Source organism: Rattus norvegicus, chromosome 7, assembly GCF_036323735.1.
Source record: "Rattus norvegicus strain BN/NHsdMcwi chromosome 7, GRCr8, whole genome shotgun sequence".
NCBI classification, from domain to species: Eukaryota; Metazoa; Chordata; class Mammalia; order Rodentia; family Muridae; genus Rattus; species Rattus norvegicus.
In genome coordinates this window covers 20695666-20723001 of record NC_086025.1, presented here as the reverse complement: position 1 = coordinate 20723001, position 27336 = coordinate 20695666, and the positions used below count along the sequence as shown (strand labels likewise).

The 27336-nt window shown below is 43.5% G+C and overlaps 1 protein-coding gene across 11 annotated transcripts in view; it reads left to right on the top strand.

The window, feature by feature from the left end:
• Ric8b (RIC8 guanine nucleotide exchange factor B) overlaps positions 1–27336 on the top strand; it is a 93730-nt gene that overhangs the window by 7065 nt on the left and 59329 nt on the right. For all 11 annotated transcript variants that reach the window (XR_010052969.1, XR_005486617.2, XR_005486618.2 and 8 more), the window contains 2 exon segments: positions 475–522; positions 20858–21466. Coding sequence is in view for 5 of the 11 variants with exons in the window: in XM_063263436.1 (XP_063119506.1) it covers positions 475–522; positions 20858–21466 (657 nt within the window). In the remaining 6 variants the exon portion in view is untranslated.

Below are 27336 nucleotides of genomic sequence, written 5' to 3'. Positions count from 1 at the left end.
CTCTCTGACGATTTCTTATGGGATGCAAAAAAGAGAATCCTAGCACACTGAAAGGCTTCCCAAATCTCAGTCCAATCTGTGTTTCCATTCTCAAGTCTTTCAGGTTCCTCCCCTGAAATGTCTCATGTTTCAGTCTCCCAGAGTTGCCAGCTTCATGAATGCAGCACATAAGTTCACACACCTACAGCAAACTCCTCGTTATCCCTCAAAGTCCAGCGCACATGTCCAGTGCCTTGTGCTAATCATTCCACCTCTGGGTAGTTGCTGCTTTAATTCTCTCTTCTCCCATTGTATTTCTGCCATAATCTTTTCATGTGGCTTTCTTTACATTTATTTACTTATATGTCTGCCTTACTTTGATAAGAATATTGAGATGAGAGAACAATATTTATTAAAAATCAGTTTATATATTTTGTTTAAAAATCTTTAAAGTTCATATATTAAAATAATGATGTTTCCTTTTTCCCTCCTCAGCATAGGGCTACTTTCAAATTTGAATCAGCAGATGAAGATAAAAGAAAGGTAAGGTTTGGTGTGTGTGTGCGTGTGCGTGTGTGTGTGTGTGCGTGTCTGTGTGTGTGTGCGTGTCTGTGTGTGTGTGTGCGTGTGTGTGTGCGTGTCTGTGTGTGTGTCTGTGTGTGTGTGCGTGTGTCTGTGTGCGTGTCTGTGTGTGTGTCTGTGTGTGTGCGTGTGTGTGCGTGTGTGTGCGTGTGTGTGCGTGTGTGTGCGTGTGCGTGTCTGTGTGTGTGCGTGTCTGTGTGTGTGTGTGTGTGTGTGTGTGTGTGTGAATCCTGGGTAGTTAAGCAGTGGGCATGTTTTCATCTGAAGGTTGTTGGTTACTTTTCGGTTTCAGTTAAGTTTTCCAGGCTTCCTGAGAAGAAGGAGAGGTGCGAGGTTTAGTATGGGTTACCCACAATCCCTCTTGCTCATCCCACAGAGCCCTAGGCTTACATGAGGTGGGGAAGGGCTCAGTGGGACTATCACTAGACTGTCTTACTGCTAAAAGATTGTCTTTTTGGGTGGCAGAATTCCAGGTTGTGCAAAATGCCAGGCTAATGTAAAGCTGTTTGGAGTCTAGGGAAAGCTGCTTTTCCTGCTGCTGCCCCCAGCCACGTACTCTCAGCACTATACTTACTCAGGCTGTTACGGTTCTCAAGGTTACTAGCTGGCTTCACTGTCACAAAGACACTCACACATCAGGGCATGCATTACTCTCATTACATGAGAGGGTGCGTCAGAAGCATGGCTACTTAATGTATGTTTGCCTGTTGGCATTGCCTATGGCTGCCTTACTTGGTGTGTTAAAGGATCATGTTAAGGAGGATAAACCGGTCCTGCCTTTTTGTTTTTCTGGATTCTATACCTCTATCCCAGCCTCAGAGATTCCAGGATCAGATAAGACTGTGGCTGAGTCAGTAGGCAGTGTCAGAGTCTTAGATGCTGGTAGTGGACTGATAACCTTACATTGTCCATTTGCCTCTCTGTGTCTAATCTCTGCAGATTTATTCTCCTAATGTAGCCCTTCATCTGGATTACTGCATAAGTGTGCTGTTCTCTCTGTAGACCAGGCTGGCCTCGAACTCAGAGATCAACTTGCCTCTGCCTCCCTGCTGCTCGGGTGAAAGACTGCATCCCCACTATATTAGGTTTTTAGCTGCCCGCCTTTCACTGTGTAGGAACATGTGGTTCTAGTTACTTGTCCATAGATCTAAGGCAACAAACAGTCTGGCCTTCTCATTCTTAGTGTTAAAATCTTCCCGTGACTTCCTATGCTGACACGTGACATAGTAGTGTCAGTGACCTGCTCTCTGCATGCTTCTGCAGCCTGTAATTTCTACTTCCCTTGTGTTTTATGTATGAAGTGTTGACAGGTCAGATATACTCTTTATTTCTAGTCTTCCTGTTAAGTCCTCTCCATGATAAAGTAGCACTCCCGCTGGCTGACGTAGTTGTTCGTCTCTGTTCATCATGTCTGCAGTGCTGAGCACATGATGAACACTCAGGAAGTCTATTAGATGAGGGCCATGGAGTGGAAAGAAGACTTACTTTTGGATTTGGATAGTGTCACTAAGACAAAAGATACCTCTCGGAGTAGAGATTTATTGAATGAATATGCTTTTCAAATAGCTTTCAAACTGGACTTCTTCGGAGCCGTCCCTTATCTAAGGATCAGAAGCTGGGCAGGGAGTAGACACCAAGCAGGTGGCATCTCTAGGTGATCCTCACACATTAAAATGGCACAGTGTCTGTGGAGGACAGGCTGGTAGTTAGCTATTAAAATTAAGATGCCTTTTGCCCTTTGACCAAAGTGTGTCCCTTTTCGAGATCTTGTTTAGATTGAACCCAAGTGAACACTTTTTTTCATCAAAACATACATCAAGAGCAAAAGATTGGAGGCGATCTCTGAGGTATATTGGGAAGAAACAATAGCACATAATAGAATCCTAAGAGGCTGTAGAAAGAAAAATTCTATTATGTGCTGTTGGAGAAAAACAAGGTATTAAAGCAGGCAGTGGAATGACAGACTCATGATAGACATTCGAGCTAGGAAGGCAGCTACTGTGTGTCTGATTGGGAGAACCCTTCCTCCATTTGTTCCATTCATGCTATACTAGGAGTCAGACTTCGGAACCCTGGATAGGCATTTACTCATCATAATAAATCATTAAGAGTGGAGGACCACCCAGTCAGTAGAGTGTTTGCCTTACCATCAGGACTGGAGTTCAGTCCATAGAACCACAGAACAATGCTGGGCACAGTGGCACATTGTAAGGAGAGAGACTGAAGGGTCCCTGGAATACATACATGTGCACACACATGTGTGCACACACCTGCACATACATACATACACATACCCTTGTGCATGAAAAGCTGAACGCAGATGCTTCACTTCATCTGAATGTCTTTGGAGAGGGGAATTTTCCTGTATTAGTTATCCAAGTGTGTGTTTCCTGTAAGGTGGTAGAAAGGCCTGACATTGTCTAACCATTCTCCCTACTTACTGTCTACGTGGGTTTGATTCCAGCAACCTTCCTCTGATACATATGCAGTTCCCCAGATGCTCAAAGTTCCTCCTACTCATAGTATTTACATATAAGTACACATTTCCCCACATACTTTAAATCGTTGCTAGATCGCTTCTGCTGCCTGTTATGATGTGAACACTATGTAAAGTTGTTAAGCCGTGCTGTAGAATGATGAGGACATCCCTTCGTGTTGAGTGCAGAGAGCTTTTTTCCTAATTGCTTTGACGCAGAGGTTGTTTGGATCTGTGGTGTGGAGATTGCCCTCTGCTACCTTTAGATCTCTGGAGAGAGTAACTTCTGCACTGGTGTTTATTTCAGTGTGTGTGTGTAGGTCCCTGCTTCCTGGGAGGTCTGTTATAAACAAGTGTCATTAGGGACCTAGGTAGGTAATCTTCATTAATGCAAAACATCAGCAAACAAATCCATTTCAGTCTCCAAGGGTTAAAACCATTAGTGACACTTTGATGCCTAGGGTGCTTTTCAGAGGCTGACAGGGAAACTGCAGGACAGCCCATGCTCACAGCGGTAGAAGTTCTGTGGGAACAGAGTAGTAGGTTTTGCATTGAGCCCAGTGTGAAAATGTAAGATCCATTGCTGTCCTGTGCTGCTCTGAATGTGCTTCTAGTGCAGTGGTTTTTCAACTGTGGGGATCAAATGACCCTGCCACAGGCATTGACTAAGACCCCCAGAAGACACACATATTTGTATTATGACTTAAAACAGTAGCAAAACACAGTTATGAAGTAGTAATGAAGGTAACTTTGTGGTTGGGGTCACCACAACAGGAGCTGCGTTAAGGAGTTGTAGCATTAAGAAGGTTGAGAACTATTCTAGATTTTCTACATGGTAACAAAGAAATCAGGACTTCTTTCACTTTCGTAAAGTACAGTGCTGTGATAGAAAACATCAACCAAACATAACATCTGCCCATGGGAAAAAAATATATATATATCTCCCAACTTTATGACAACCTAGAATAACGGGCAGTGCCTTTCAAAATAAACCTTGTTTTACATCCTCTCTGCATGGGGTGACAAGTGATGTTCTCTGGATCTGATCCTTGACATTTCTGCTTTGATTTTGAATTTTACAGAGATTTGCTTCTCCCTCTAGTGCTGTTCAGTGCAGTGAGAAAACTGAGGTCTGTGCTCACTCTGCAGGAACATGGTGAAGCCTCATACAGAAAGGATTCTTCATTAGTTCCTTAGTGCCCACTGCTCTGCAGCTTTAGCTCATTGCCTTTTGAAATATATTTTGAAATACTTAAAATTATGGTCCAATACCTTAGTTTATCTTTTATTCTTCAATGTTGAGACACTGCTTAAGAGTCGGGCTTAGGGCTGGAGAGATGGCTCAGCAGTTAAGAGCACTGACTGCTCTTCCAGAGGTCCTGAGTTCAATTCCCAGCAACCACATGGTGGCTCACAACCATCTGTAATGGGGTCTGGTGCCCCCTTCTGGTGACACAACACCGTAATCATATACATAAAGTAAATAGTAAATCTTTGGGGAAAAAAAGAGCCAGGCTTAAGTTGGGAGCTGGCTAGCAAAGGCGAGTGTATGTATTTTTCTTAAGGAATAAAGTCAGATGTAATTCTGATGTTTGTGCATCTGATGCAGATTGTGACAGGTGCGTGTGAATCACAGATTTGGGTAGAAGCCCCTGCTTGCTTTCCATCCTCCCTGCAGCGGCCGACTGGGCTTGCCGATCAGTACATACACAGATGTATCATGCAAATCTGTGGGTGGGGAAGGCAAGTGCTGGATCACCAAAACCCACACCTGGAGACAGTCAGGTGCTCACTGTGGTTGTAACACAGTCCCTCTGAAAGCAGGGAAGAGTATTGCGATTCAAGTCGAAAAGATACATTGTAAAAGGAATTGGGTTGGGACACAGTTTTCCTAGCATGTGTGAGGCTCCGGGTCCAGTCCTCTGTCCTGGGAGTGCGGAGAGGAGTGAAACGTTTGACCTTCCGTGACCTGTGACTAAGAATGAAGCATTGTCACCTGTGGAAAAGCTCAGGCGTCTGAGATAACTGTGCACAGCATCATTTTCCTCAGAGGAGCAAGCATTCACACACCTAAACTACACTCATGTTTCCCTGTTTCATAACTTTAGGCTCCTGTCCCTTAAGTGCTAGGCCAGTTGCTGAGTCGAAATCGTGAGCGCTTCACAGGGACAAGGAGTCGGGCTTTCTTACTGTGGAGTCTTAGCTCCCAGCAGCGCATGAGACACTGCATAGGCGCCTACACAGATGCCTGTCAGGAGGAGGGTAAGGAACTTGGAAGTTAGGTGGAAGCCAGAATGTGTGGTTTTGTATTTTACATTCTTTTAGTGATACATTACAATTGCAAAGTATAACTCACAGTGTTCACTGAGAAAGCAGTATACAAAGTATATTTGAGGAGTGATCGATCACAGCTTGCACCCTGATAGAAACTACACCGGGATTTGCAACAAGGAAGTCACCAGATGCTGCTGCTTGACTCTTACTGCTGTGGAGTTGGCTTTTCCTTTTAAACTTTCGGATTGTGATAGATTGAACTGATTTAAGACCATAACTATTTAATAACACAGCATAATACAATTGTATTTTAGAACAGTGTGGTTGGGCCATAAACATAAAGCAGTGCTTTCTGGGTTTTAATTGTTTTTTTCTGAAATTGAATTTTCTTGATTACCTCACTAGAGTAGTATTGCTTACGATGCCAGCTTATGTAGTGCAGTAAATGAAGACTGTATCTGGATACGAAAGTCCGTTGTTATTCCAGATCTGTCCATTTTTATGTTTTCCCTTTAGACTTGGTTCTGCCCGGCACACTAGATCATCTGTAGTCCACACGTTTCCTCTGGTCCTGTGTACTGGACCTGTGTTAGGCATAGATTCCTGGCTTGGCTGTTAGCCTCTGGCACGTGGTTTGGAGCATCCTCAGTCATAGGTGCTGGTGGCTGTCGCTGTGGACTGTGGACAACGAGTGCCAAGGGCATATAACTTTCCTCCAAGGAAAATGTGCCGAGGCAGACTTGTTAGTCCTGGGCTTCGAATCCACTTGTAGGTAGCACCGCTCAAGGCACGGATGCTCGTTCTGAGAGTCTTTGCTCTTACTCTGGTCAGCTGAGATTGTCAAACTCTTAATTTTATTTGTTTATTTTATGAAAAAACTTAACATGGCTTGTAAATTTGATTCAGAGTTTATTCGATGCCTTTACCTAAGGAAACACATAGTACAAATACAGTGCTCACTCTGAAACTAGTCTTCCTCGAAGATCGTCTTTCAGGCTGGGGCAGCGGTTGTAGCACTTTTTCTAGCATAGCCAAGGCTCTCAGCACTTGCTTCCTGTGTCTTTCCCTCTCCTCCTCCCTCTCTCACAGCCTAGCTGTAGATTGCTTTCTAGCATACCCAAGGTCTTGTGTGCCTTTAAATGATGTGTGATGACTTTGAATATTTTTAATATCCTTCACACATGTACACACACTACCAAGTGCACACCTCAGGTTTTTATTTTTCAAACTCCTGTCTAGCAGGATTCTAGGCAGATCTTAACTGTTAGGTGGAATGAATGCCTAGCAATAGGGCAAATCAAACACTTTGTGTTTTATACCAGACTGTACCTTTCACTGTAGATGTTTGCCTGATAATCTAATTGAAGGGATAAATCTAGGGAGAAAGGACAGAAAAGCTTTTCTAATTTAGGGTCATTGTGTGATCTCTAAAAACAATTACTGTGTGTGCACGTGCATGCTCATGTGCCCACGTGTGACATGCGTGGTCAGACCTGAGATGGGGGTCTCTCTCTAGCCTGATCCTGCAGTGGCAGCTTCACTCTGCACGTGTTAGGAACTTCTGTTGTGCAGTGCCATCAAGTGCTTTTACTTATTGAGTCATCTTCCTGGGCCATCTTTATGTTATGTTTTAGGGTACCTGCCTTGTATGGTAAGAGTAGTGGGAGTGTGGAGTTGGGGGAGGCATATTTTCTCATCTAATTATGCCGTAAGTTCATTTTGCAGCCATGATAGGCATTGAACTCTATAAACCAGCATCCATGAAACCTATCAAAATTATTTTTTAAAATAAACACTTTTTTACCCCCAAGAATATATAATGAAGAAAATATTTACTGAAAAAATTCTAGAATTCAGCTAAGAAAAGTGGAATTGGCAGACCATGTGCAGAGCTCTGCAGTAAACAGGCATCGTAAAGAACACTGGGCTGTGAACTGAGGGGTTGGTTGTCTTCTCAGGAGGAACCCATGTTTGCATTTCTCACTGCACTTCTCTGACTGCTTCAGGATTTTCTCCTTTAGCTGTTAATAGTCAGTTCTCTGCTTCCACCATGGGCTCTTGGGATCTGATTCAAATTGACAGGCTTATTTTCCAAGTGCTTTTACCAGCTGGACCATCATGTGCTCCCCTTTAGTGATTTTTAAAAGCATCTGTGTAAAACAGAATTCTGTAATGTTATGGTGAGCAAATAGTATATTTAAATACAATGTTTTTGCCAGGCTCACACGAAGGTGACTGGGAACAAAGCAATATTGTACTGGAGTGACTCCAGATGGTAGCTGGAGTCCACAAGAACAAGTCAAAAGACCCACCAGTGATAATTAATAAGGCCAGTAGAACAAATGTCACGTGTTTACTCTCCTTTACCAGCATCTGTACAGACGACAGAAGGTAGTGACTGCAGTTATTGTTGAGTTTTATCACTTGCAGATATAATGTATAGAACAGTATTATAAAAAGAAGAGCACTTTATAGGAATATTTCTATACCTTCCAGAAAATTAGTATCAATCTGGAGCAGATCCAATAAGACACATGTAGTAAACCTTAAAACAGTGGTTCTCAACCTTCCAGTACATGGTGTCTCATGCTGTGGTGACCCCAACCATAAAATTATTTTCATTGCTACTTCTTAACTGTAATTTTGGTACTGTTATGAACCAAAATGTAAATATCTGTGTTTTCCAATGGTCTTAGGTGACCCCAGTAAAAGGGACATCTGACCTCTAAGGGGTCTAGACCCACACAGGTTGAGAACACTGCCTTAAAGTAACAACCTAAGTACATAAGCCAGATGTTAATGACTGTAAGGCTTCACGGAGAGTGATTAAAGAAGATTTAAATAAATGAAAAAAAAAACCCATGTTTATGGAATAGAAAACTACTGCTAGAATATTAGTATTTGTCCTACCATCCACTAATTCAGTATAGTCGCTTCTAGAATTAGAGGTGGCTTCTTGTTAGAAATTGACAGGCCAGTTCTGATATTAAAACAGACACAGAATAGCTTAAAGAATCATGGAGGAGAAAAATGAAAATGGAGCTGGCTGGGTATGGTGGGGTGTCTTGTAATCCTGGTATATGGGAGGTCAAGGCAGGAGGATAGGGGCTCAAGGCCAGCTGTGGCTACTTCAGAAGTTTGGGTCCATCCTGAACTGCATGTGTCAAACAGCGGTGGAGGCAGACTCAACAGTTTGAAGATGGATAGAGCATTGGTGTTCAAGACTGGGAGCTAGCATGTGAGTGACTATGACTACGACTGTTAACAAATCACGTATAAATGATGTGGTTGGTCCTTACCTTACTCCACACTCTGCTCAAAGGCAAATGGATCAGAGATCTGAGTCCACGAGGTAAAGACTGGGGAAAACATAAGTCACCATTCTCTCAGATGGTACCAAAAACATAAACAAAAGAAGAAACAGACAAACTGGATATTGTTGGAGTTAACATTTGTGCTTTAAAAGAAAAAAAAGGTAATTTGCAGAATTAGAGAAAATATTTGAAAATCATATATATGGTAAAAGTTGCACTTAAAATATATAAAATACTCCCTAAGATGTTTTTGAAACTTTAAGTTTCTTTTACATGTATGGGTGTTTTGTCTTCTTGTGTGCATGTATGCCACATGCATGCTTGGTGCCTATGGAGGTCAGAAGGGGGAATCAGAGCCTTGGAAACTAGAGTATAGATGGTTGGAAATGTGTAGACCCGAGGAACCAAACTCAGGTGCTCTTAACTACTGAGCCATTGCTCCAGCCCCAGGGCTCTTACTCCGAAGACAACTGAATTTAAAATGAACAGTAAACTGAAGATCTAGGTTTCCAAAATAAAAATGGACATCACTAGTTATCAGATAAAGGTAATCAAAAGTGCCATATACAAATCAGTTCACCTCTACTAGGCTAGAGCATGAGACAATAGCAAATATTGACAGGAGTGTGGAAATACCTGGGCATTCATTCACATAGTACTTGTGGGAAGTGGCACAGCCACTGAGTGATTGTCTGACACACCAACTGTACCTCCAGGTATTGAGAGTGTGTTACAAAGAGAAATGTGGACATAGTCCATGCACATAATCGATGTACACACACACACACACACACACACACACACAGAGGTTTGCTGCATAATAATAAAAAAGTAGAAACAACCCAGTATCTATCAGCATGTAAATGATGAACAAAATATGTTATATTCCATTCCTGCAATAGACTATTATTCAGTTAAAGAAATAAAGTAACTGATGTGTGCTAATGGTGGATGGACTTTGAAAGCATGCTAAGTGAAGGAAACCAGGCACAAAAGGCCAGACAGTTGTTGTATGATTTCTGTTAGCATGAAACGTCTTGGATAACAGATCCTTGGTGACAGAAAATAGACTAGTGGTTGCCAGGGACCTGGGACTAGGGAAAAAGAAGAATCAGGATTTATTGCTAATGGGTATTGAGTTTCTGATGTGAGTGATGAAAATATTCTAAAATTAGAGATGATGGTTGCACAAGTGTGAATATGTACTCTAAAGACAAATCAGTTGTGTACTTTAATGGAATGGACTTTGTGTGAACTATATTTGAAAACATTTGGTATAAAAAGAAGTGTTCATGGGGCTGGGGATTTAGCTCAGTGGTAGAGCGCTTACCTAGGAAGCACAAGGCCCTGGGTTCGGTCCCCAGCTCCGAAAAAAAGAACCAAAAAAAAAAAAAAGTGTTCATAGATACAGAATGCTATATGCCTATTAGTCTTTAAGTCCCATGCGTTTGTGTGCACAGTTAACCCTCACAGCAAAGCTCGAAGATGTAGACTATGGCCTTTTTGTTTTACAGAAGAGGAAACAAAGGCACATAGAGAAAATACTGTCTAAACTAGTGAGACCTAAGCCATCTGGTTCCATAGCCCATGTGTTACACCAGATCTGGCTAGAAATCTAGAGCATAAGTGATGGCTTACACATCTCCCTGTTTTCTGACTTAGATGTCCAGATTTGGGGATTTGATGCACAGTTTAGACAGAACCTAGACACTGAGCTGATGACCAAGCATGGAGAGGCATCAGACAGCATGCTTTCCACGAGGGGCTGGATGGAGGCAAGAGGACTTGGAATGAGGAACTTGTGTGACAGACAGATCTGGGGCCAGAGCAAGGCTTCAGTTCCTCTTGCCTTTCCTGATCATCCTCAGAGACAGCACAGTATATGATAGTGAGGACCTGTGTATCCTCCCATACGGTGACCCTCTGAGGTACCCAGCAGCCACCTCCACACTGACTGCGTGGCTACTGTCTGCCTCCCAGTACCAGGCGCATTCCATCTGGCTCCCTCAGTTCTCCACGGTCCTCTCTGGCCTGTTGATGGTACTCCATTCTTCTGTCCTCCGTCCAGAACTCAGACACTTTCCTCCTGCCTAACAACACACCTCCCGAGGGGTTTCCTCTTAGTGCCACCTGCTCTTCATTCAGCGTTACAGTTAGTACATAGCTTAAGTCGCTGTGTGTTAAAAGATACTTAGCACTTACTCACTTCACAGATGTTAAGTCTCTTATATGATAAATTATTTGTCATGTTCTCTTACTGCTCACTAACCCAAAATAGATGTCTATTTCTCACTTAACATTTCTCTTAAAACCTTTTTTCTCATTTGGAAAATGAAGATATTTCTTCTCTAACTGCCAATATTAACTTAAATACTTAAATTTTCTTCAAGACTAAAGTTTCACATATACACTGTGGAGAAAAGGATTGTTTTGGAAAACTAAGACACTTGAATAGTAAGGGAAAAGCAGCAACTGGTTTTGTGTTTGAAGAGATTTTTTTTCTTTTTTTCTTTTTTTCGGAGCTGGGGACCGAACCCAGGGCCTTGCGCTTGCTAGGCAAGCGCTCTACCACTGAGCTAAATCCCCAACTCCTGAAGAGATGTTTTATGAACGCTTTTCAGCCTCCTGTCAGAAGGGCAGCGATGGGTCTGTAAGTGTCCTTTGCACCCGAGCTGTCTTTCCTGCCTGTTAGTGAGTGTTTGATGCCACCGCGTGTCATTCTCAGGCTGCTCAGTAGCGAACAAGTCTGAGCCAAACAGTTTCATGGTTGTTACTCAGAACTCTCAGTCTTTGTGAAAGATACAGGGCCTGGCTGTAGAACACATCCACAAAGGGAGGTGGAAATAGAAGTTAAGAGTGTACCAAAGCTTTACATTCACAGAGCCAGGATCTAGCAAATAAAAATGAGAATTACTTTGTCTTTCATAATATGAAGTAGGAAAACCCCCTCAAATGTATCAATGTAAAATTGATGTAAATAAACATGAATTAAAGTGAGCGAGTAATCATTTAGAAAATGTGTTTAGCTTAGGATTCTTTTTATAAAAAAGTAGTCATCTTTGACCCCAGGATCCTTTTCTATAACCTTCATTAAAAGTATGCTTCAGTATTCTGAGTAATTTATTAACCGTTTAGTATTTAAAACTACAGCTTTTGAATAGTTCTCTTACAGAACAGACAGTGAATTACTAACTTAGTTCCCACCGCTGCTATAGTAACTTCCCTTGCTCACGTCCCTCCCTCCTTCCCTGCCTCTCTCTCCCTCTTTCTTCCTCCTTCCCTTCTCCCAGCACGTATGCTCTTACTCTTACTGTCTTCCTTTTGCTCACTTGCTGTACACAGGGCAAAAGTTGAGAACTATCAGATTCAGGTGGCTGACCTTGAGTTCCAGTTAAGAACTAAAATTAGATCCCTGTGGAATATATATCCCCTGACGTCTGGTGGAGAGTGTGGGCATAACCTTGAGCAGCCAGAAAGACATTGTCCAAGTTTTTTACTGTAAAAATTTCTTTGACATCTCCTTTAACAATTTAAAAATCATATGACTTGGCCTGTAATGTGTAATGCATATTTAACGTGCACATCCCAGTATTTTAGTATCGTCGTGGTCCAGGAAGATGTGCTAGGACTTCGTTATGGGGCTGTGTCCCCAAATAAACATGCACTGGCTATTTTAAGACTGAAACTCTGTCCTGTCACTATAGGGTTACTGGTTGAGTCCAGTGAGTACAAGTGATGCAGCACTGTAGCCGGGAAGGGAAAATAGCGAGGGGAAAGTCCGTGCTCACTGAAGAGAAAGTGCCAGGCTGTAAGTCTAGCTTATTTCATTACCAGTACAGAAGAAGAGCAAACGTGTTAAACAAGATGAAAAGCGTGTAGAACTGTATTTAAGGATGCAGGTCTGTGTAAGGAGGGGGAATAAATTACAACCCCCATTTCCGATCACAGAGTAATTTTTAATGTTAGGAACATTTAATTTTACCTTATTTCTTGTCTATGACAACTATCACATACATGTCCTCTCCTGTAATTTTCCCAATAACCCACAAAGATAAGGAAGTTAAAGAAGCTTGTCATTTGTCCAAGTCCTGACGCTGAGGGAGTGGCAGCCTGGAGTGAAACCCAGACTTTAGCCACCTCCTCAATCCTGGGGACATAACTTGTGTATCTGGCGTACCCAAGGAAGAGCAGACAGATGTCACAGGACCTGCTCCCTCTAGCTTGAGAAGAGATAAGTCTTCACAAATACAGTTCAGAGTCAACCATGTTCATATCTGTAGCAGAGGTATCAAGAACTCCGGACTCCCTCTTTGGGATGGGGAAAAAGATGGCATTATTTTTAAGATAGGAATGATTTAGCAAGGTGGGCAGTTGAGAGGACACACTAAGTATGGGAAATAAGAAACTCACAAGGCCTCCAGAGAGGCTCAGACAAGTATTGACAAGTGACTGTGCCTGCATCAAGGGCACTGTGACACAGTAGTTGAACATAAGTTTACAGAGGTCAGTTACAGGGACTGACCTCTTGCCAGCACTTGTGCGTGCTTAGTTGACTGACTGACCAGTGTGAGACTGTGGCACAGAAAAGTCCTGTCAGCAGCAGTGTTGTCTTCTTGCCTCAGGGAACCATCCCTTACCTTGGAGTGAGTATGGCCGGCCAAGTTAGCCAGCTGGACACAGCAAGGCTCTTTGTGCTTCTCTCTCCTTCACTTTTCAAACCATTCATCCAGCCGTCCATCAGTACAGCTGTCACTGCCATTCCCCAGCTCCCCTCCTGTCTTCCTTCAGACCTCTGGCTTCACTGCTGCTCCTGCATAGCCGTGTAACTGCTCGCTGCGCTTCTGGGCCTGCTCATCTTTTGCTTATCCATTTTCCACATTTTGAGTTAGGGCTGTTCCCAAAATTCAAGTGTAATCATTCCCTTGCTTACCACCCTATTGCAAGCTCCTTGTTTGCCTCTGGAGTAGGCCCAGACTCTCCATCCCTCATCACACTGACACAACCTCGTCTGTCTGTCTCTCCGCCACACAGTCCCTCTGATCACTACCACAGTTCTCTTCTGTGTCTTGAGCAGTACCTACTGTTCACTGTCTCTGCTCCTAGTCCTCTTTAGAATCTTCTTTCTCAAGGTCCTTATGATCTAGCATTGCCAAATCCCTAGGCTAGTTGATCTTTTGTCTGCATTTAAAACAGCTGAGCATTCCATCCTTAAAGTGCTTTCGTCTGTCTTCCAGAACACCCAGACTTCTAAATTTCCTCTTAAAGACCAGTCATGGTGTTGGCGTTGTCCAGGGCTCTTGTACCTTTTCTTTCTGTTCTCTATACAGTCACATCTAGTTGTAACGGAACTGTTCCTTCCTCATACAGAAGCAGAGCTTCATTGGCTGCTTAAGGCTCTCCCACATACGTTCAGCTTCCTAGCCACCATTTCTTCTAAGCATCTCAGACATGCTGTGTTCTGACAAAGCTCTCTAAGCCTGCCTGAGCCAGAAGTTCTCGCAGTCTCTTCCCTCTGCTGCTCCCACTACAACTGAAGCTATGCTTGCTCTCCAATCTCTTCTCCATACACAGCCAGGCTGCTTTTCTTCTGTTTGTACATTTTAATTGGCTTTCTCTCTTCTCTGCATAAACTCTTCAGTGATTTTCCATAGCAGTAGAATTAAGTCTGTAAGACTCCACCTGAGCCGGTTCCTGCTTACATCAGGTCTCATCCCTCAGCAGCCTGCTGCTGGTCTGACCACATGGGCTTTCCACACCTCAGACATACCTGGCGCTGCTCTGCTTCTTTCCTCTGCTCTGTGTGGTTAGCAGTTTCTCACATTCCGAATTTCCCTAAGCATCCCCAAACTAATGTTTCTCCAGTTACTGACCCTGGCTACTTTGATCATAATATCAAAGTTATGGTTTTATTTATTCCTCTTTCTCCATTAGCCTGGGGTGCCCAGCATCAGAATGTTGCCTTTCTTCACCCCCCAACCACCCCCTCCCCCATCCTTGAGAACCCCAAGTACTGAAAATCTGTGCTAGATGGCTGAACAGTGTTTCTAAGTGAGGGGAGCTGATGCTGTTCCTTGGGAGACATTGACAGTGCCGTGAACATTTTTTATTGTGATGACTTGGTGGCAGTGCTCCTGTTCTATTAGCATGCTGTAGAGCTAAAAATGCCAATAAATTTCCTAAAACATAAAACAGCCTTTGAAAACAAAGAATTTTCTAATCCAAATTGTCAATAATATAAGAAATGTGTGACTTGGCTCTGTGAGAGCACCCACCACGTTAGTGTGCCTTATATTTCCTTGTAACACTCCACTTGACTAAATTTCTTACCTTCACCCTTGTCTCTCCACACCACCTAGGATTTGAGAGTCACCTAGGGAATTCTTGATTGTGGCTAAAGAAAGGAACAAATGAATGTACAAAGTAGCCTGCCTTTGGGTATTAGCTAGGAAGTGTTCCTGCTTAGACCTCATAGCAGAACGTAAGCTCCATGTATTTAAAGTGGTAGCATAGAAGATTATGAAAGAGCACGCATGAGACCCATATCTGAAAGGTGAGCTCTGATCAGGTTGTAACTAAATTGTGACGAAAGAGTCACATTTAAAATGACAAACAAGATAGAAGTGGTTTAAGGGATTAAGATGTTACCTTTTACCTTTCAAGTAACTGTTCTGAGGTGACTGTCCAGGAATGTGAATTGCTCTGCTCCAAGAATTGTTTGGGGTTGGAGTTGTGGGGAGGGCACATTTCTTTCCAGATTGTCAAGTCAGGCTTCCTGTCTAAGCAGACTCTTAAGAGTCTTACAGACGGCCTAGACCGGGCAGCCATGTCTTGCTTATACTGTAGACAGGGACAGGAAAGGGGAGAAGGTGAGGCCCTATCTTAGATTAATCATAACACAGCATTGGCAGGAGCTCAGTGATCTGTCTCTAAACTAGCCAATGTGGTGTAACCAAGCAGCCATGGGTTACTACCTAAGAAAGGGAAGGTGGATTCATTGGTGGACAACTTTCCACTTTTACTTCAGTGCCTAATGATGAAACTCTACATCAGCATACTTAACGAGGCTTTTTACCCTCTGGATCCCAGTTGGCTTTAGTTTCTTTGTTATATTCTCAAAGAAAACTTAAAAAGAAAATGTATCATCTGTAACAGTGCCTCACAGGTGGTTTGTGATAAAGGACTGAGGGTTTTGGCGGGTTCATCGTCTCCTGCGTTGCCATTGCAGTAGAATAGCACTTTAACCATATTCTCGGCTATCCCAGCAGTGTCAGCCTCCTGTCAAGATTGCTAAGTGAACCCTCTCAGTTTTTATATGTCTCATGTCTCTCCCCTCCTCTCTGTGATAGGCTGGGAGGGCACTCACCCTTGGTGACGTGCTTTCAGAAGGACCTCTTTTGGGTTCACGTATAGACTGTGATATTAGGCTTTTAAACAAAGGTGTTTTCTTTATGTTTAAAACTTGACATTTGCTTTTAAAATAGCTTCAGAAGCCACCTCTTAGGAGTGTATAGGTCATAATAGATCATTTAAATGTTCACATCCCTCATAGCTTTAGAAGCCACCTCTTAGGAGTGTATGGATCATAATAGATCATTTAAATGTTCACACCCCTCACAGATTATCCTGCTTGTTTTACGGCTAAGCCAAAGATGATCTTAGTGCTACAGATGCACAGGAAACCCTGCCTGCTGGTCCTGGGTTGGCCAAGGGTGCCCTTCAGGGCCTTATATATTAAAACATGACATTGAGGGAGAAAGAAGCCCAATAAAGTGACCTGCTCAAGATGACAGTTACTAAGTGGGAGATACTGCGGCATAACCATTGCTAAACAGTAGAGATTGCAGGCGTATGAGATGGTCTGGCGGGAGTCCCCACCTACCTCTTACTCAGCGTCTTCAGCAGTCACTTGGTCTACTAAGAGTCATATCATGAATATTCAGTATGCATTGTTCAGATCAAAAGGCACATATAAAGGTTTTTAGTAAACTGCAAAGCTCATAAACAAAAACATAGGACTGGGAAGCCATACCTTATAATGCTAATTCCATTGATTGCTCTGGGCTCCAAGTGTCAGGAAACAAATGAGGTGTATGCGATTACAGTTGTTTGTTAAGATAATATGCATGCCATCGAAAGTCAGATAGCTTAACTGCGGGTAAGGCCTTCTGCCCGGCACGTAGAACATAGTACATGTGGCTGTGCATGTTTTCATTATTATAACTACTAATTGTGGCTGTGATAGTCCTTGGGAAGGAAGAATGTTGGGGGTTAAAGTGTTTAGGGAAAACTTGGAGTAAGATTTAAACTTAGCTTAGAAAATGGCTGAACTATAGGCAGAGAAGATTGATGTGCAGAGATCGGGGAGGGTCAGAACACAAAGAGCTAAATGTGAGGTATTTTGGCAAGAGCTGCATTTGCTGAGGATGCCTTGTTAGAGAGACAGGTTAGGCCAGCAGGCTGCGTAAGGTAAAGGCGTTTGTTTCTCAGAACCACATGTTCACATGTTTGGAGGAAAGGACACCTCCCAAAGTTGTCCCATGGCCTCTGCCCATGTACAGGCAAACACACACACATGCCCATGTGCAGGCACACACACACACACACACACACACACACACACACACACACACACACGTTTAAAAAGTTTAAAGACAGATCAGAGGGTCCTAAGTGCCAAGCTGAAGACTTAGGATTCTGTCCTGTGCTCGTGTGTAGTAGAGACTGTGTTAAAGTCCATCACCTGCCAGTCCTTGTTCTGTGTGCTCTGTCTGTGCGATACTAAAGATAAGTGCAGTGTAATCAAGTTAAGTGCCAACCTGTTTCTAATTATACCATCCTATTCTGGTTGTAGGGTCCTTGGTAAGGTGAACAAGTTTCAAGCCCAGGGCCAACCTTAAACAAGTAATATGCCCCACTCACATGGCTTCTAACATTTAAGAAAGAACTTGCCATCAGATAGCGATCATTCGTATCCCTACTGTGTGTACACACGAGCCCAGGACACTAAAGGAGTTGATGTATTTGTGCAGTGACCGACCTTCAGCTCTGCCGTGTGCTCAGTGTGTCAGCATTTGCACATACAGTGAACCTTAGTTAACTACCGTGTGCCAGCCTGTGCTAACTGTATTCAGTACTTCTCAGACTGTGGTTTCTGACCACCAGAGGAGCAACATGATCATGTACAAAGGTTCCAGCTTCACCCCTTCTCTGTTGAGTCAGAAGCTGGAGGTAAGCTGTAACAGCTTCTCATGGGTCCTTGAGCGGTGATGGGAGATGTTGGAGTTGAGGAGGATCATTATGTCTACTCTAGACTTTGAATTCTGGAGCAGATTGCTTAATTTCTTTCCTGGCAATTGTATAGAGAACTATTGGGATTTTATTGTTCAGTGTGTGTTATTGGGTCTTATACTTTGGCTTTGTAGGCCTGCAATATGTTTAAAGTATAAAATTGCCTGGGCAGTGGTAGCTAGTGCCTCTAATCCTAACACTTGGGAGGCAAAGGTAGGTGGGTCTCTGTGAGGCCAGGCCGGCTACAGAGTGAGTTCTAGGAAAGCCAGGGATATAGGAAGAAACCTTGTTGAAAAAAGAATAAAGTAAGTTTAGAGACCGCTCATCTTTGGTGCAGTGGTAGGACACTTATGTGCCACACACAGAGCCCTAGGTTCAGTCCCCAGCTACACATGGATAAATACTAGCAGGGCAGAGAGAAGGGAAGACATGAGGGCCTTTGAAATTTAGAAATAGTATAGGCAGTCAGAGTCATAGAAAAGCCTGCTCTTCAGCCCTTTGGCTTGATTGTAACATAAATACTCACTTTTTCTGACACAACTGGTGTCTTCTAAATTTCTTTGACTAGAAATTACTGGGTGTAGTAAAATAGTAAGGATATCTGTTAACTACCACTTGATTGCTACTTTTGCCTGTTCTTTTTTCTGGGTTCCTGGTGTGCACACATGTTGTGTGTATAGGCACACCATAAATAAGGATATATTTAAGGATACACATATGTGGGCAAGCAGGGCATGTGTGTGTACCCAGGATTGATGGCAGGCATCTTCTTGATCATCCTTCCTCTTATTATTGTGGCAGGGTCTCATTTGAGTCCAGAGTGCACCAGTCCTATTCAGATAGCTGGGTTGGTCCAGGGATCTCATTTCTGCCTCCCACGCCCTGGAATTCCAAGCAAGCCACCATGCCCACCCAACAAGCATGTGGCTTCTAGGGCTCCAGGCTCTGATCCTTATGCTCCTGTGACAAGCACCTGCATCGCTGAGCCACCTCTCCAGACCTACATGTTCTTAAGTACTTGTATTTTCAGAAAGTGAGTTAACAGCTAAAACCTGGTATCTACCAGTCATTGCATGGGGTATGTCGGCCATGAGAAACGACATGCTCTGGAGAACCTAGGATTGACAGCTGCCGGAGAACAGAAACTCTTGTGTTTTGTTCTGGGTGGTCTTTAGTAAGCTTTTAGGTTTAAGGTATAAACTCTGCAGATGGCTCAGATGTCTTGCCTTTTCTTTATTGGTTTCAGTTCCCTAGTCCTTTCGGTCTGCAGGTAGCCTTGGCTGTTGTAATTTACCTCCATGTTGTCTCCCCTCTGTGTCTGAAGAAGAAAGAGACTGTGCTGGTGCTGTTGCTCTTAGTGTAGAAACTAGGTATCTGTGTACTATACCATGTTCACATATTACATTTTACATTTGTTTAATTCTGTAGTGTTATGTGTGTGGGTGTTTTGCTGGTATGTATGCCTATACCATATGCATGCAGTATGCAATGCCCACGGAGGCCAGAAGAGGGCATTGCGTCCCCTGAAACTGGAGTTACGGATGTCTTCGCGCTTCTGTGTGGGTGCCGGGAATGGGACAGGCCAGTTTCTGGAGAAGCAGCCAGTGTTCTTAATAGTTGAACTGTCTTTCCAGTCCTGTATTCTAGGTTTCATTTCTTTCTTGAAAAAAGTTGTGTGGTGGTCCAGGTACTGTTTTGACTTTCCCTAGATCACACCACAGGAGATAATATGTGTATTTGTTTTAAATTTGGCTGATCTGAAATGGAGGAGTTTTCTGCCTTATATAATTTTAATAACTGCCATACATCTGTACCTCTAGCCTTAGATGACACCCATTTAAAATACTGCCTTAACAGTGGTTAAAACAGTAAAAGAAAGCCTTACTCTCAGATGTGAAGGGGTAGAGTTTGACATGGTTGCGGAATTTAGTTTTCAGCCTGTCAAGTAAAGCTCCTTCATATCTTTATTTAGAGAACATATTTACATTTAAAATTAATATTTTGATTAGGTGTATTAACATTTCCATACGACTAGCTGTATCAGGAAGTTACATATGACCTTGGGGGTCTTGGCAAAATGATGTGTGAGCCAAGTCGTTTCTTTGTGAGGAGTTGAACTCTATGCTAGATCATGGATGGAAGTAATAGAGTACAGAAGCGCCTTAAAGTACAACGATCACACTTGCTTGGCTTGTAAGTGAATGACATTAGCTTTGAGAGACGCAGACCTGCAGTTTATACAGAAAGCTAACATTGAATCTTTAGGCAAATTACTAAATTTGGCAATAATACAGATACTTTTGAAACACGAGATAAGGGCTGCAGAGAGAACTCAGCTGTTGAGAGTGCTTGCTGCTCTTCCAGAAGACCCAGGTTTGGTCTCAGCTCCCACACTGGGTGGCTCCTGTAACTCCAGTTCCATGGGAGCCAACATCCTCTGGCCTCCATGGGCATCGCCCCCACCCTGCCCCCACCCCCAGCTATGGGCCTTACTTACTTCTCTGGAGGGAAGAACTGTGATTTGCCATGATTCCCCTTTGCCCCAATATTATGCTTTTAAAGGCCCTGTTAAAATTAAAACTATCAAAGATACCTTATTCTGGTGATTTAAGATAAAATATGTGGTTTTAAGAAAAAAACAAAACAGAAAACCCAGTCAGTACCCAGAAGGCACTGACTGCATCCCCCCAGCTCTTCCTGTGTCGCTGATCCACTGCCTGGTGCAAGTTCCTCACCCTCTCTGGACCCTAATTTTCATTTCTGCAAACAACTGAGAGATGTGTACAAAACAGGGCCTGTCTTCTGGTTCTGATATTTTTATGATTTATATAAAAATAAAGCCAGATTTTATAGCCTTATCTTTAGCCTGCATTGTTAGAAAATACTCTATTTGAAGTCATTTGAGCCAAATAATGATTTTGGCATACTTGTTCTTGTTTTTCAGAAACTCTGTGAAGGCATATTTAAGGTCCTGGTAAAGGGTGTCCCAACAACATGCCAAGTGCCCTGCCTGGAAGTTCTCCGCATTCTCTCCAGAGACAAAAAGATTTTAGCTCCTGTAACAACTGAGGAAAATATGCAAATACTGCTGAGACTGGCCAAGCTCCATGAGTCGGACGATTCTTTGGAGAAGGTGTCAGAGTTCCCGGTCATTGTGGAGTCATTGAAATGTCTTTGTAACATCGTGTTCAACAGTCAGGTGGCACAGCAGCTTAGCCTGGAACTGAATCTCGCTGCAAAGCTCTGTAACCTCCTGAGGAAGTGCAAGGACCGAAAATTTATCAATGACATAAAGTGCTTTGACCTGCGCTTGCTCTTTGTCCTGTCACTTTTGCACACTGACATCAGGTCACAATTGCGCTATGAGCTCCAGGGACTGCCGCTGCTAACCCAGATCTTGGAAAGTGCCTTTAGCATCAAGTGGACCGATGAGTATGAGTCGGCCATAGACCATAGTGGACCTCCTCTCTCACCTCAGGAGACAGACTGTGCCATTGAGGCCCTCAAAGCTCTGTTCAATGTGACGGTAGACAGTTGGAAGGTGCATAAAGAGGTAAGGTTGGGGAGCACAAGCGTTGTCTGGGGTTAGGTGTCTGGGTTGTCGTTACAGCTGCACACGAAGAGGAATGCCGTTAGGATGGGAAAGTTCCCAGTTCCCTTTAGTCTGTTCCCTAAACTGCCAGGTATTTCTTCCCTTGCATTCCTTCAAGGGCTGGAGAGAGAGCTTGGTAGTGAGGAGCACTGGCTGCTTTTCCGGAAGCCCTGGCTTCTGTTCCCAGCATCCACGTGGTGACTTACAACCACTTGTCACTAGTTCCAGAGATCTGGTGGTGTTCTTCTGGCCTTCGTGAGTAACAGTATGCGTATAGTGCAGATACACACACAGCAACACACTGTGCGCATGAAAGATAATGAGTAAGGATAGCGTGAAGGAGGACGGCCACTTCATGAGAGGACAGACTCTCAGGAGCGGCGTCACACGTGTCCTGAGAACCCTTTCAAAGCAAGGCTCCAGGGACAGATTGGAGAGAAACAGAAGACTGACGGTCAGTACTTGTGCTCACTGCTGTCTGACGAGTTAGAATACACCCATTCAGCTGAAACTGTGAAACCACTGAATGCCCATCATTACAGTCTCCAAGGGGCTTCTCTGTAGTGCTGTGGCACCCTAAGAAGCTGAAACCACACACAGCTAGATAACTTGTGATTACACACAGTCCTAAGAAACAGGCAGATGACAGCAAAAGTGGGAAATGTTGTTGTAAAGCACCAGACTAAGATCTTTCTCTGTGGCTCCGGCCTTCCAACAACCCAAGTGAGGCGGATTTCACAGTTTACACCTGAGGTCCCGCAAGGACAGCGTGGGAAACGTGAAATTGTTTCAGGAAATTCAGAGTTACAAGTCAAGAGACAGGGAGATTTTCCTCCATCTAGAATCATAGCATTTCACATTTTCTTTTTCAGGGCCCTAACAACCCAGTGCAGTTCAGCTCCTGCCTTTGAGGTTAGCGTTGTGCTGGAGGAGGGTTATCTCAGCGCAGCTGTAGTGGGAGCATAACAGGCATCTGAGCTGTAAAGTGCAAATAGGTCTGTGTTTGAAAGCAGATATTGGAAGATGAGAGCGAGCAGCTGTTTCAGATGACTGCAGTGTAGAGCTTTTACTGAGACTTGGCAGGAGAAGATGTGCAAAGCCCACATGCTCCATGTATGCTTTGAAGCCAAATATTTGGAAGTATTTAAAATGTTATGGCTCTGCTTACTTGGTACCTTCTGTGGTTATTTTTCTTACACTGTTTGTTTTGGTGTTTTTAAGATCTCCATCTAGTTGTAAAAGCACCTCTGAGACTATCGGTTTGCCATTGTTAGAATACAATTTGAATGCCTGACAAGATGGCTTCTATATGAGTGGCTGCTTAGCATTGTATGTGTGGGAGGCTTGTGGTAGGAATCAGGACATTGAGATGAACTTTCTATAGTTTGCTTTAGCTAAGTAACTGGGGTTCGGAAGCTCTAGAAAATGCTGAAATAACAAAACTGTATTTAGTGTTCAGAATGTTCCTTCTCTAAGATATAGGCTCTTCCCATAATGGACCAGTGGTCCTTAAATAGGTTTATCTGTAAGCCATGGGGCAGTTAATGCTGCTTTTATGAAGTATGTGTCATGAGTGTGACACTGGGCCAATACCGAAGCTTTCAGAAATATAAACAGTACTGAAAATAGGATCTTTGACAGCCTATTTATAAGAGAAGGTCTTCATGTGGCTGTCTATTCAACAGTCCTCAGCAGATGTTTATAAACAACTGCTAGACATTGTCCCAGGCCTGGCGGAACATCTTGGCAAATGCGAATCATTGACTTTGCCTTCATGAAACTTTAGTTTCGTAGGTAGAAGCAGGCACCGTGTCAGCAAATCAATGTGTAATTAAGTTGTGTTTAGTGCAAGGAGAGGGAAGTGCCAGGTGGAGACACTTGTGGAATTCTCTCCTGGGTCTGAAGGGAGCAGGGACACAGAGGCTTCCTAGAACTGAACATCATTTACAAGACACAGGAACCAAACCACAGAGTGCCTTTTTGTGGGGCAGTCACAACTCAGCCTGGGCGTGGTGGGGGAGGGGAGGAGGTGTCCCCTTCCCCTGGAATTCTGTGTCTTCTGTTTTTGTCAGACTGAGGACATTTACTTCAACTGAGTGAGCCACAGAATGGTTAATGCTTTAAATACAACCAAAATAAAGAAGTATGAAAAAATTACTGAGAATCCACTTTTAAAGTAGATAATATTATTTTTCTGCTTAGGAAAATAATACACACTCATAGGCAGTCTAAGAAAAAGGCATGTAAGGGACAAAAAATGCAAACTACCTGTAAACTCCTCACTCAGAAGACAAGCACTGCTTGCGCTCCAGGCGGTCTTCATCACGTCCTGGGAAAGTGAATCCTTTAATAGTCTTCCTCTCTTCCCACGCTGTTGACACAGAAGAGCAGTGTCATCAGGGCTGAGGCTGTGGCTCAAGAGCCATCCCGAGCCTTTGTGAGCCCCAGATTTGTCTTCCATTTGCCAAGATAAACCACTTTTAAGAATAAAGGTTTCAAAATGTGTTCCTTCTGCCAGGAAGGTCCCTAGGAGTGGCCTCTGGGGGCGAGACTCCTAGGTTCCTCATCTCTACACTAAAAAGAGAAATTTTAAAAAGAAAAAAGGAACCTTTGATAATTTTGCTGTTGTCTCTTTAAATTTGAGTTGGTGTAACTAAGATTTTGTTTGGAGAATAAAAAGGTTCTGCATCCAAGACAAACTTGATACTACTCTCTCACTGAGAAAGATTAGAGATTATGAATGTTATCTAAGGACATTCGTAAGTTCAAAAGCACTGTGAGTATTAGCAATACCAATGAGTATAAATATGAAAACAGAACTCTGCATATTACCAGCCTGTAAAAAAACGCTACTTGGACATTTAAGCATGGATGTAATGGACTTTCTTATGAAGGCTACATTCCTGAAATAGATGGGCCGGCGGATTTCAGAAGTCTAAGGTTTTTTAAGGTACATATTGCCTGAGTGTACGCACGTGCACTCTCAGACCCCAGGCATCTGACTGTAAGGTGCGTGTGCCTTTGTGTATCCTGGAAGCTAGCTTGGCCTCAGGTGTGTTTATGACGCCTTCATTTGCATGTCACCAAAAGCAGACGACCAATGACTGGGTATTCCTTGAGGTTTAACAAATTAATACCAGTTGTTCGTGCCTCAGTGTTAAGTTCCTGCAAATGCATCATAACAGATAACTTTGTGAATGTAGTTCCCCGCCCCCCACTCTTTCTTTCTGACTCCCTTTCTTAAAACAGTGTATTTGCAAAGGTGAATGGTTTCTCTAGCAGGGTAGAAGGTTAGTTAGTTTTAGAAAGGGTAGTTTTAAAATAATCTTGTCTTTCTATTTTAGTTTCCCCAGTATCTCTTTTGATGGAGCAGTTCATGTTTTCCAGAGTCCCTTGACTTAGTTCATATTCTCTTCCCCATGTTCCTGAGTACTGGTGCAGGAAAAAGCTCAGGGCCAGCAGACATAGAGGTGCAGACAGAGGAGCACATATCCAGTCTCAGAAAGTGCTGTGTACGGAGCAAGAAGCAACAGAAGCAGTCGAGAGAACCCACAAAAGAACACAAGGTTATGTAGAGACTGAGGGAAGTGTGAACAAGGGTAGGAGAGTTGAAAAACAAAGAGCTCGGGGCTGTGCAGTGCTCTGGCAGTCATTAAATCCTGTCAGCAGCTATTCTGTACTGCGGGTCCTAAAGGAGGCAAGTGCGAGGTGAGACAGCCACTCTCAAGGCACGACAGTCTAGTGGGGAAGTGCACACTTGTGTCCTACTCCGTATCCGCTGTACAACAGCAGGCAGAAGTTGGTAGTTTTATAAAGAATAGAGCTGAGCTTTACGTTTCAGAGGCTGGGAAGTCCCAAATGTAGAAGTCACATCTAGAGAGGTCCCCGTACTGTTGCCGTGTTATGGTAGAGATGTCACATGGGAGAAGGCCTGCGTAAAGAGTGTGTGGAAGGGCAGGCGGCAGTGGTGCACACCTTTAATCCCAGCACCGGGCAGGCAAAAGCAGGTTGGATCTCTGAGTTCAAGGCCACTGGTCTACAGAGTGAGTTCCAGGACAAGCAGAGCTACACAGAGAAACCCTATCAAAACAAACAATCAAAACCCCCAAAAGGCAGCATGTGGCTGTGTGAGGGGCCTAGAGTTCCTCTGGTGCCAGCATCCACCTGTTAACTAATGCAGAGCCCTCGTGACCTCAGTCAGACCCTTCTTCAGGACTCTACCACCATTGCCACTTCCATGGAAATTAGTTTTCCACGGGAGTTTGAGAGGGACTTTTCAAACCATAAGAACACTGTTTGTTCTAGAGTTTGCTATGTTTTCTGTATTTTATATACTCGACAGTAAAGAACCACCTTAGCAATGCAGAGCAGAACCAACTGCCGCATACTCCATGTCTTTGGCTGTTCTCAGGCATGGGTTAGCTAGATGAAAGTACACAGGGAAAATATGTCTGTAGTAAAGTGGGATCTTGCACAATGTATGTGAGAGAGGAAAACAGCAGTAAATATAGGACCAAACTAAGAAGTGACGACTGTGTAAAGAGGTCTCATGTCACTTTGACCCAGGCACCACCCCAGCCTGCCTGTCTCACTCTTCTTGTCTTTTGTCCCGGGGAACTACCCTCCTCTTCCTTGGGGATGTAGTGTCATTCCAGAGGAGAGGTGAAAATACTGATGTCCTAAAGACAGCACATCTGCACCCCGACACCAGGAAACAAGACTCATGTGTGCTATATTAACTAATGTTTTACAAAGAGAAGTTGCATTTACTCCTGGCAATAGTGAGGTATAAACCTTAGCTCCACTGGACATATGAGGACCCTGACAGTCAGAAAAGCTGAAATTACTTCCAGAAATTCATACAGTGGTAACCAACAGTAGGAAATGGTGTCCATTCTAGCATGTTCCCTGAAGATTTTTTAAACTTTATACATACATGTGTGTGCCTGTGGGAATTTACACACACGATGTGCATGCAGGCACTCACGGGACAGATCTGGAGCTGGAGTTCCAGGTGTCTGTAAATGACCTGATTGCTGGTAACTGAGCCTGCGTCCTCTGCCAGAACAGTGTCATCTGAACCCCGAGCTGTCTCTTAAGCCCCTCATCTGACTTGTTTCATTTCGTGTCATTCTAGTTTTTGTTTTAGACAGGATGTCACTATGTAGCCCTAGCCTCTTGTTTAGACCAGCCTGACCTCCAACACAGAGACCCTTTGTCACTGCCTCCCAACTGCTGGGATTAAAGGCATGTGCTACAATACCCAACTTCAAGTTTTAGTTTTAAAACTTACCGTGTGTGTGTGTGTGTGTGTGTGTGTGTGTGTGTGTGTGTGTGTGTGTGTGTGTTTTGTAGAGCTGGGTCTCCACCCCTCTTAGTTGGGGGAACCTAGGTGGCAGGCTTGCAGGATGGCGTTGTATTGGCCGAGCCATCTCTGTCCCCCTCTCTTGGTTGAATAAAAACTGTTAACCGGTAGCTTGCCTCTAACAAATGTCTGTGGAGATAGAGACTAAAAGAGGAGGGTAAAGTGCACAAACAAACTCCCCACCTGGTCCACCCGGTCGGCTGCTTATGACAGCCGGCAGTAGACTACGGGAGAGGAGTTCTCAAAATAGAGTCTGCTAGTTCAGGCAGACGAGAAAATGGGTTTAAATCCTTAGTCTGTATCACACACAGAAAATTAACCTGATAGGAAAGAGACCTAAATATACAAAATTAAACATTAATACTTGTAGACGACTTCATAACTTTATCTCATACAGCTCAAGCATTTCTGACATAAGCAAAGACTTCTAAAGAAGATAAAATAAGGACCAAACCTTAAAGGATAG